The sequence below is a fragment of the Octopus bimaculoides genome, chromosome 6, assembly GCF_046866305.1.
Source record: "Octopus bimaculoides isolate indiv1 chromosome 6, ASM4686630v1, whole genome shotgun sequence".
NCBI classification, from domain to species: domain Eukaryota; kingdom Metazoa; phylum Mollusca; class Cephalopoda; order Octopoda; family Octopodidae; genus Octopus; species Octopus bimaculoides.
Genome location: NC_142933.1, coordinates 56898440 through 56910568, shown reverse-complemented (window position 1 = coordinate 56910568; position 12129 = coordinate 56898440). Strand labels below are relative to the sequence as shown.

General features: G+C 38.0%; 1 protein-coding gene and 1 long non-coding RNA gene across 8 annotated transcripts in view; one reads left to right on the top strand and one right to left on the bottom strand.

The window, feature by feature from the left end:
* Positions 1–12129, bottom strand: part of LOC106879572 (uncharacterized) — a 650101-nt gene that overhangs the window by 207176 nt on the left and 430796 nt on the right. For all 7 annotated transcript variants that reach the window (XR_016242266.1, XR_016242267.1, XR_016242268.1 and 4 more), the window contains exon 23: positions 8364–8483. Coding sequence is in view for 2 of the 7 variants with exons in the window: in XM_089353939.1 (XP_089210065.1) it covers positions 8364–8483 (120 nt within the window). In the remaining 5 variants the exon portion in view is untranslated. The remainder of the gene's footprint in view (positions 1–8363; positions 8484–12129) is intronic.
* Positions 1–12129, top strand: part of LOC149135132 (uncharacterized) — a 255249-nt gene that overhangs the window by 140006 nt on the left and 103114 nt on the right. The window lies entirely within an intron of this gene.

Sequence of the window (12129 nt, the reverse complement as noted above, 5' to 3'; positions counted from 1 at the left end):
CCAGTCCACTTATGCGTACCTACCTTCCTTCATTGGACACTAAACTCCACTTGCGAAGACCTGTTGAGGCAAGTGAAATCGAAATCGAGTTAAATTCGACAACTGGCACACATGCCAACATCGTCTCCTTCATTGGACACGAAACTCAGCTTGTGAAGACTTATTCGAGAAAGCGAAAGCGAAATTGTGATGGCACCTGTGCCCAGCATCGCCTTTCTGGCACTTGTGCCCGCGGCATGTGTAAGGACCTTCGAGCGAGATCGTTGCCAGTGCCCCTGGACTGGCTCTTGTGCGAGTGGCACATAAAATACACCATTTTGAGCGTGGCCGTTGCCAGCACTGCCTGACTGGCCTTCGTGCCGGTGGCACGTAAAAGCACCCCCTACACTCTCTAAGTGGTTGGCGTTAGGAAGGGCATCCAACTGTAGAAACTCTGCCAAATCAGATTGGAGCCTGGTGTAGCCATCTGATTTCACCAGTCCTCAGTCAAATCGTCCAACCCATGCTAGCATGGAAAGCGGACGTTAAACGATGATGATGATGATATATATGTTATGTTATATTCCGTTAGGAACTTGGTAGAGTACAATATAAAGCTCGTCCACCTTCAGAATTACTCAATACTATCAATAGTATTATTATATACTTCCAAGTTTTAGTTTAGGCATTCGTGTGTGAATGAAAAATTGAAGAAATTGAAGTCAGAAAGTAATCTCTCCCTGTTTCATTTTTTGTGTATGCATGTGTGTGCATATCAATATCTATAAAAGAGAGGATGTTTGTGTGTGTGTGTACGTGAATGTGGTTTATGCACGTCCACAAATTAGCACGCACGTCGCTCCAATTTTAGGAGAAGATTCGGAATGACCCTATGTGCATTTTAGTGAACTTTCTCTCTCAGAGGTACCCGCGTATACCTGTAAAAATCGATAAACTTTTACCAATTTTGAAGTTTGTTGACATGGCGAAGTCAAATCTGTGCGTACGCGTGTGAAAGAGAGAGAGACAGAGAGAGAGAGAGACAGACAGACAGACAGACAGACAGAAAGAGAGACAGAAAGAAAGAAATAGTGTGTTTGTGACAGGGAGGAAATACAGTGTTTGCTAGCGTCCAAAAAAAAAAATGAAAAAGTGGGTAAGGCAGACAGAAATCAAAGCAAATTTTTCTAAGCAAACAGAGTTTATTTGCTAGCATCTAAAAAAAAAAAAAAAAAAAAAAAAGAACGAAAAAGTGGAAAGGAAGGCAGAAAGCATATTAGGAATGAAAATGTAGCTAAGACAGAGTAAGTGTAAAATGTAAAATGCATTTCTTTTTCTTAAACATGAGTTATAGTTTAAAATATACGATGTTTTTGAAAGACACTATATTCTATAATGAGATTATATATACTTTCTCACACAACAATTCAAATATATTTATTTAAAATCATTTATTTGTTTTAAATCGTTCATCTTTCTCCCACCTCTCACTCTCACACACACGCACATATACTACTTTGGGAGCGAAAGAGTTTTGTTTATATTTCACAACAACTATGAAACAAAAATGTAACAATATGTCAGTCATCCCCACCTCCAACCCGTTTTTCTGACCACAAAAAGGGTTTAGTAATTTTTCAGATTAACACCCGAACGATTTCCACTAGGGTGTTACGGTTAGGGTTTTAGGGTTAGGGTTAGGATTAGGGTTAAGGTTAATGTTAGGGTTAGGGTTAGGATTAGGGTTGGTGTTAGGGTTACGGTTTTAGGGTCAGGGTTAGGATTAGGGTTTAGGATTAGAGTTAACCTAGAAGGGACAGGCCCCTTATTTTTTGGTTAAGGCTGTTGGTAAGTTTTCCTAAGTTACTCCAATTCACATCCCCAATGCAAACCTTCAGATCAACCTTTTCCTATGCAGATCTCTAATGCAACTTTAAAAAAACCCAGTCAATGAGTGGAAATAACCAATAAACTGATTCCTTATGGGATTTCCCAATCAAATTGCCAGCAAACCATTTTCAGCCAAACCAATTTCAACGGATTTCGCTCAAATCTGATGTCGATGTTACTTATTTTGGTTTGAAATAAAGCACTTGATCACTTAATAATCCTAGCTTAATCCCGAGCAGTGCCGGGCTATACTGCAAGTCTATATCTATAAAAGAGAGGATGTGTGTGTGTGTGTGTGTGTGTGTGTGTGTGTGTGTGTGTGTGTGTGTGTGTACGTGAATGTAGTTTATGCACGTCCACAAATTAGCACGCATGTCGCTCCAATTTTAGGAGGACATTGTTCATGACCCTACCTGCGTTTTCGTCAACTTTGTCTCTCAGAGGCACCCGCGTATAGCTGTAAAAATCGATAAACTTTTACCAATTTTGAAGTTCGTTGACATGGCGAAGTCAAATCTGTGCGTACGCGCATGAAGGAGAGAGAGAGAGAGTGAGAGAGAGAGAGAGAGAGAGAGAGAGAGAGAGAGAGAGAAAGCAAGAAATAGTGTGTTTGTGACAGGGGGGAGTTACAGTGTGTTTGGTAGCGTCTAGCAAAAAAAAAAAAAAAAAAATGAAAAAGTGGGTAAGGCAGACAGAAATCAAAGCAAATTTTTCTAAGCAAGACAGAGTTTACTTTGCTAGCGTCTAAAAAAAAAAAAAAAAAAAAAAAAAAAACGAAAAAGTGGAAAAGCGAGGCGGAGTAAGTGTAAAATGTAAAATGCATTTCTTTTTCTTAAACATGAGATATAGTTTAAAATATACGATGTTTTTGAAAGACACTATATTCTATAATGAGATTATATATACTTTCTCACACAACAATTCAAATATATTTATTTAAAATCATTTATTTGTTTTAAATCGTTCATCTTTCTCTCACCTCTCACTCTCACACACACGCACATATACTACTTTGGGAGCGAAAGCGTTTTGTTTATATTTCACAACTATGAAATAAAAATGTAACAATTTGTCAACCCCCCCAACCCGTTTTTCTGACCACAAAAAGGGTTTGGTAATTTTTCAGATTAACACCCGTACGATTTCCACTAGGGTGTTATGGTTAGGGTTTTAGGGTTAGGATTAGGGTTAAGGCTAGTGTTAGGGTTAGGGTTAGGATTAGGGTTGGTGTTAGGCTTACGGTTTTAGGGTTAGGGTTTAGGGTTAGGGTTAGAGTTAACCTAGAAGGGACAGGCCCCTTATTTTTTGGTTAAGGCTGTTGGTAAGTTTTCCTAAGTTACTCCAATCCACATCCCCAATGCAAACCTTCAGATCAACCTTCTCCTATGCAGATCTCTAATGCAACTTTTAAAAAAACCCAGTCAATGAGTGGAAATAACCAATAAACTGATTCCTTATGGGATTTCCCAATCAAATTGCCAGCAAACCATTTTCAGCCAAATCAATTTCAACGGATTTCGCTCAAATCTGATGTCGATGTTACTTATTTTGGTTTGAAATAAAGCACTTGATCACTTAATAATCCTAGCTTAATCCCGAGCAGTGCCGGGATATACTGCTAGTATATATATATATGTGATGGCACCTGTGCCCAGTGTTGCCTTTCTGGCACTTGTGCCCGTGGCATGTCTAAGGACTTTCGAGCGAGATCGTTGCCAGTGCCCCTTGACTGGCTCTTGTGCGGGTGGCACATAAAATACACCATTTTGCACGTAGCCGTTGCCAGTACTGCCTGACTGGCCTTTGTAGGATTTTCGAGCGAGATCGTTGCTACTGCCCCTGGACTGGTTCTTGTGCAGGTGGCACTTAAAATACATCATCTTGAGTGTGGCCGTTGCCAGTACCGCCTGACTGGTCTTCATGCAGGTGACACGTAAAAGCACCCACTACACTCTCTGAGTGGTTGGCGTTAGGAAGGGCATCCAGCTGTAGAAACTCTGCCAAATCAGATTGGAGCCTGGTGTAGCCATCTGGTTTCACCAGTCCTCAGTCAAATCATCCAACCCATGCTAGCATGGAAAGCGGATGTTAAACGACGATGATGATGATGATACATACATACATATATATATATATATATATATACACACACACATAAATAGAGAGTAATGTAAAAACATTACGAAGGATACATTATAAATAATTAAGATTATTTATGAATATATCAATGGCTAAACATGTTATCATAAAATATGAAGAAGAAAAACGTTTATAATTACGAACAAGTCACAATTATAACTAAGAGGGTTAAAAAACCCTTCCATGTTAAAAATAGCAGTCAAGACTGCTATAAAGACATTATATCACTCATATAATTTCTCCTCACGATAAAAACTGTCTTCGGATGACATGGCAAATAGAATCCACAACTTGAAAATAATTGGTTAATTCCCAATTGCAATTTCGATGTTAGGGACCATTTAAGGGACCCATTTGCTTTGTCAGGGGAAATATTCCAATAGATAGAAATCAAAACAAAACTTTACCTTGGGGCTAGCATGAATCCTGACCGGCAATAGAAATGTTTTCATCTCTATCTACACAATCAAGTTTTGAATTCAAATGCTATGTACAGTGTTTATGTGAAAAGACTGGTAATCTTGAGCCACAGCAAAATCAACCGTACTCCTTCTAGACTTCAATTTCTTCAATTTTATATACTCTTTTACTCTTTTACTCTTTTACTGCGGCCATGCTGGAGCACCGCCTTTAGTCGAAGAAATCGACCCCAGGACTTATTCTTTGGAAGCCTAGTACTTATTCTATCGGTCTCTTTTGCCGAACCACTAAGTTACGGGGACATAAACACACCAGCATCGGTTGTCAAGCGATGTTGGGGGGACAAACACAGACATACAAACACACACACATACACATATATATACACATATACGACGGGCTTCTTTCAGTTTCCGTCTACCAAATCCACTCACAAGGCATTGGTCGGCCCGAGGCTATAGTAGAAGGCACTTGCCCAAGATGCCACGCAGTGGGACTGAACCCGGGACCATGTGGTTGGTAAGCAAGCTACTTACCACACAGCCACTCCTACGCCTATATATATATATATATATGGCACCTGTGCCCAGCATTGCCTTTCTGGCATTTGTGCCAGTGGCACATGTAAAGACTTTCGAGTGAGATCGTTGACAGTACCGCTGAACTGGCTCTTGTGCGGGTGGCACGTAAAATACACCATTTTGAGCGTGGCCATTGCCAGTACCGCCTGACTGGCCTTCATGCCAGTAGCACGTAAAAGCACCTACTACACTCTTGGAGTGGTTGGCATTAGGAAGGGCATCCAGCTGTAGAAACTCTGCCAAATCAGATTGGAGCCTGGTGTAGCCATCTGGTTCACCAGTCCTCAGTCAAATCATCCAACCCATGCTAGCATGGAAAGCGGATGTTAAACAATGATGATATATATTTATATATATTGCCAAACTAACATGGCAGTCCAGAGAAATAGGATGAATGCTGCTGTTGATTAGCCCCAACAGGCGATCACTTCTAGCTAGCTATATGATGCATAAACCTGTGTCTACAAACCTTCGAACAGGGGAGGTCATCAACTTCCCCTTGCTGGCTTGGCATCCACAGACTGGTTTCAGGATAGTTGCCCCTTATCAATGTGGAGCAGCCAAGTCCAGCAGGGGTCACTGTTGACCATCTGTTTGAAGGTTTTATTTATATATATTCAGTGAAATACACTCACTGATTTTCAAAAATAGAAATATTATAATTTCTAAATCTCTCTAAAGGATACAGCAGCAGTACTAGGTATTAATATTTATTGCTAAACTAACGTGGCAGTCCAAAGAAATAGGATGAATGATCACAGCTGAGTTGAGACCAAACAACAACTGATGCCACATAACTAAGTCACATAATTAGAGTATGTAATGCAGTAATTTATAACTGATACATACAATCAGGTTATTAACATTCAAATCTTAATTAGAACATTAATAACCTAATTGTTATTAAGTCATTCATAATCTAATAATTAACTGGAATGTTTCTGGTTGATCATGGCTGACTTGGGGGCTAAAAAATAATAATAACATGGCTTTACAAGAATGTCTTGAGAAGCCACATAAATAATTAACTAAATTGTTTCTAATATTTTATACATTACAAACATTACATAATCTAGTTCTGTGACTTAATTATAGAACAGATTAGGAATAGAGTACAAGTATACAAAGAAAACAAACAACTCACACACAAGCATGGCCATATGTTTAAGAAGTTCACAACATGAATATGTGAAAATTAAAATGATAATGATGATGTGCATGTGTGCATGTGCCTAAATAATTTTTTTGTGGGTGATGGTGATATTATGGCTATTTCTCCCATAAGCCATACATTCTGTAGCTTGGCAGTTTTAATATAGATGTTTTTGATCTAGTTTGGATTCTTTGCCATCAGGTTTGATGGCAAATAATCCAAACTAGATTGAAAACATCTATATGCGAACGCTAGCAGATTAAAAATACTTCACTAAAAAACAGGTTAGTATCACTGACAGGAAGAGCATCTAGCCATAGAACATAATTTCATCAGATCTCATTCAGTTCATGCTAACATGGAAGAAGCAGCTGTAAAAAGGATGCTGGTGATGATAATGATAACAACAGTGATGATGCTAAAAGCGATGAGGACATTGATGATGTATATGATAATATTACTATTGGGAGAATAATTCTGATGTAGCAAACGAAAAGCATGATAATTTTGTTCAAATTAACTCCTTTTATACCAAGGACAACTTACCTTTCGTCTCTTCTGAAATCAATAAAATAGTACTGAGATTGATATAATTGACTAAAACCTGCAGAGACATTACCCCAGCAGTTACACTCCAATGACTAAAACTAATAAAAGAATGTTCTGCAGAGTCAAAAAGTAATTGAACTCAGTTACAAATATTTCTAATATAAAAGGAAACCTAAGTCCTGCAAGACTTTATTTGAATTGTTGCTATTTGGTTGAATTATTCAAATTCACGTGAGAATCTCAGTTAGTATAAGTCTCCAAATTTTAAATAATAAATCAAATTATTTACAATGGACAGATAGGTGTTCTCATCTTATTTGTTGTTATCACGTTTCGGCTCTCCAGCCTTCCTCAAATGTTCTGGTGGAATTTCGAACCCAGCCCTTTATTTGACTAATGGGGTACACTGTTCTTATTCCTAAGGTATGTTGCTGATGTTATTTTTCCCTGCCTGGGACTGAACTTAGAATTCGAGGATTAATAGCCCGCACTCTTATCCACTACACTATATGCCCATGGGCAATTATAGAGTGAATTTTAAGGCTTATAAATCTAGTATTTTATCTTTTCTTAATACTAATTCCCATATTACATTTGTATCTGCACTAGGTCTGCTTAGGAGGTTATTGTGTCCTAGCATATGTGCTGCCTCTTTTAATTTTCGTATTTTCCAGTGGTGTTCTCTGTCGATTATTTTAACATCATCCCACAGTGGGAGGTGGTCTCTCTTTTTCCACACATGATTGGCTATACCTGATTTTTCAACATCCCCTCGTGTCACAGCTTTACAATGTTCCTCTACTCTTAATTTAAGGGGGACGCATGTTTCGCCTTTGTATAACCCACCACAACTGCATGGGATAGAGTACATTCATTTTTTGGTCATATTCTCTTCTATGGGTGGTTTTACTTGGAGAAGATATTTGCGAAGTGTTGTATTACCTCTGAATACTGTCCTGATGTCATATGGGCCACATATCTTTTGTATCTGTTCTGAGAGGCTTTTGACACAGGGTAGACAGACTGTGCTCAGTTTATGGGTTTCATCCTCCCTCCTCTTCCTAATTGGAGTGGATAGTATGTTCTTTGAGTAGTTGTTGCATAGCAGATTGTTTCTTAGCCTGATCATTTCTTCCTGGTGTGTATTGCTACTTATAGTCTTTGCTTGATATTTTAGGCACTGAGCAATCCCTCTCTTAATACTGTATGGATGGTGGGAATTGAAGTTGAGGTATTGTCCAGTGAAGGTCGTCTTGTGGCATACGGATATCCTGAACCCATACTCATCAGGTGTTTCACCAGAACACCTGATGAAGGCTGGAGAATACATCAGTTGAAGCATTGTGATAACAACAAACAAAATGAGGACACCTATCAATCCATTGAAAATAATGTACATAATTCCTCATCTCAAAAATATAGAATAGAATAAATCAAATGTTGTTATTCTGGTCTTTCTGTAAGATTTCTGAAAGCAAGACAAAACTAACTGTTGCTTCTGTGAATTTAATCAGTTTTAATTCTGAACGAAATCCTGCCTCAATGAATAAGTATTATTTTAAGAATTTTTGAGTCATACTTTTTGTCCGCTATTTGAATGACTGCTTTTGTAATTCCTTTCAAATAAATGGTAAAGTTTGTTGAGAACTTACCTATGCATTGCTTGTTGTCAAGAAGTTTAAATTCAGGATAACAAGAACATTTGTAGCTTCCATTTGTGTTGTTACAATTTTGCTGACAGCCACCATTTGACTTCAAACATTCATTCACATCTGTAATTTAAAAAAAAAAGGAGGAAAATACTTTAAACTTTGGCTGAGTCACTTTTGTCAGTTTCTTATGCAGTCACACTCCTTTACTAATTTCTAATTTCAGTCACTGACCTACAGCCACCCAAGGGCAGCACCTTGAAGTGCTTAATTGACCATACAAACTCTAGTAATTATTTCAATTTGGTAACCGTTTCAATACAATTTCAGTTTTTAAACTGGTGGTGTTGTGATATCCATAAACAAATTAAAAAACACACACACACACACACAGACACACACACACAGACACACACACACAAACACACACACACACACACACACAAACACACACACACACACACACACACACACACACACACACAAACACACAAACACACACACACACACACACACACACACAAGTTTGTATAATATAAGTCAACAAATACTGAGAAAACGCAGTTTAGATGAAGAATGAAATATTTATTTATTAATGAGTATAACTAATTATAATTAGTTATTGATATATAGGCTACTATTAGGTTCATGTAAAAAGCAAACTTAAAGTGGGTTTGTGAAAAAAATTCTACATTTGTCAGGCCAAGACTATTCTGTAAATTCTTATGATGAAAGTCTGATAAAATATTACCTCAGACTTTTTCATTACACCCACGACTTTACAGAGTAGTGACCTTAAATAATTCATATACAGACAAATGTAAGATTTTTCTAAAGTCTTATTGATCTTGTATATGAATAAATCAATCAGACATTGGAGTACAATGCAGACCTAAAACCTGTCAGATTCTGTCAAATTATTTGACCTATGCCAGTATAGAAGATGGACATTAAAAAGTGATGATGATGATGTTGATTATGCATAGGTACAAGTGTGGCTGTGTAATAAGAAGCTTGCTTTCCAACCATATTGTTTGGGGTTTAGTCCGACTGCATGGCACTTTGGGTAAACCTCGAGCTGACCGAAGCCTTGTGAGTGGATTTGGTAGATGGAAACTGAAAAAAGCCCGTCAACCCATTGTATATATATATGTGTGTGTGTGTGTGTGTGTGTGTGTGTGTGTGTGTGTGTCTTTGTGTCCGTGTTTGTCTCGCCATCACCACTACTTGACAACCAGTGCTGGTGTGTTTATATCCTCATAACTTAGCGGTTCCGCAAAAGAGACAAATAAAATAAGTATGAGGCTTTTAAAAAATAAGCACACTGCACATCATGAACTGAAAAAAACAGTTGGAAGTTGATCTGAACCTTTTTGCAAAGGTCATCACTGTTGATGAATGCTGGTGCTATGGCTATGACCCAGAAACAAAGCAGCAATCAAATCAATGGAAGCATTCAATGTCACCACGCCCCCAGAAAAGTGTGTCAAGTGAAGTCCAATGTCAAGATGATGCTGATTTGTTTCATTGATGCAAAAGGAATTATCCATACAGAATTTGTTCTTCCTAGACAAACTGTAAAACAGACATTTTATTTGGCAGTTCTGAAGTGTTTGTGAGACACAGTGAGACAAAAACACCCCAACCTGTGGCAAAGTGGAGAGTGGTGGTTTCATCATGACAATGTGCCTGCACACACTGCCTTGAGTGTGAGACAGTTCTTGCCAAAAATGGCAGGACGTTGCTTACCCACCCTCCCTATACACCCGATCTTGCTCCTGCAACTTTTCTGTTCCTCCCAAATATAAAAGTCCTTAAAGGAAAGCATTTTGCAGATGTGGAAGAGGTGAAGAAAACGATGATGGAAGCATTAAAAGGCATCGGTTTGCAAGAGTTCCAGGATTGCTTTGAACAATGGAAAACATGTCTAGACTGATGCATTGTTTCAAATTGAAAATACTTTGAAGGTGATAAAAGTGTAAACATGTAAAACTAAGTGAATAAAATAATATTACAAAATTCTGGCTTCTTTTGGATACACCCTCGTATACATGTTATTAAACATGATTCCCATTTACCTACAGATGGGAACCCACTAGTTAAGTTGAATCATACCCTACTACTCTTATCATCTTCACAGTTCTATCCCATATCTTTTATGTAATGAGAATCTGGTGATCTGAAAAGCTCTGTGAATAGTTTGGATGTCAGGCAGATGATTAAAGGACCTATGTATTGGCTGTGATTTAAGTATAGCGTTTAGTTAGAAATAAAGCTTATTCATATGAGTAACCTGTCTCTGGCATGCTCCACCTAGTAGTTTCCCATTTCCTTGCATATCTGCACATAATTCTTCCATGATCATTATATATATCATTCAGGTAATCAGTTGTCCATTTTCTATGTGAAGCATAGAGATTAGACTATCTGTATTGAGGGGAGAGGGGTCTTCTTGCTTTGTGACTTTTACAGATGTTTATTCTTGCCATTTGTCTGCTGTTTTCTCCTTCTCAGCTCATGATGATGGAGAAGTGCAATTGTTGTTATGGTTACTTTGGAGCAAGTTGTCTACTTACTAGTTTCTGGACTGGGCATGAGGTGATTTCCTCTGTCATGTAAGGAACTGTTGCCAATCAGGTAATGTTGTTGGGATTTTGAATAAGAACTTTTTCACTCATGCCAAACACATTAATAATAATAATAATAATAATAATAACGATAACAACAACAACAACAACAACAACAACAACAACAATAATAATAATAATAGTAATAATAATGATAATAATAACAACAACAACAACAGCAATAATAATAACAATAAGCAGTGGCTCTCATGGCTTTTGATCTTAACTGATTGGAAATATTATCATGTACATTGCTTAGTCTTGGTATAAAAGATGGGCTACAGTAAAAATTCTGCTCAATACCACAGATTTGCTTATCAGTTGTTTGACTATAATCAGTTGAGTATGTCCCTTGGTGGCTGACAATATGTGCATCTCTGATCACAAGAAGAAGTAGTTGGGGAGTATCATAGCCATGTGTTAAGAGGAATTCTTTGGGATTTGAATAATTCATCTCTAGAAACATGGGTGTTTCATTCCTTAAACAAACCTTTTGAGCAGGATGGGCTACACCTTCAATCTTTCTAAAAGTTGGTCTGTGTTTTAAGGCAATGGAAGAGTATTATATTATGAGTTCCTTCCATGAAATCAGACACTAAGTTCAGACTTAGTTGTTCTCAGTTAAACTGATTAAAGTAGACAATCAGTAGAAACCATCTAGAATTAGCAAACAAGAAAGATCTGGTCATACATTAGGACAATGCTAGATCCCACGTTTCTTAGCAGGCCTGGTATAAATTGGTACAGCTTGCCAAGGATGTTCTACCACACCCACTATATTCACCTGACTTTACATCTTCAAATTATCTACTCCAGTCCCTACAGAGTTTTCTTTATGGGAAGAACTAAGATTCTTTAGAAAACTGCAAAAACCTATTAGACCATTTCATGACTCAGAAAGATTCCAAATTCAGGAAGGATGGGATCATGAATTTGCTTCAAAGATAGCAAAATGGGAAATATCTGCTTGAATAAAAGTATGTACAACTATTTGAATATTGTTAATGAATTTTGTTAACAACAACAACAACACCCCACACACACTAACCCCCCCCCCCCCCCCCACCAACTCCTCCCCCCCCAACTCCCCCCCCAACCCCCAACCCCCCCACCAACTCCTCCCGCACCAACTCCTCCCCCCA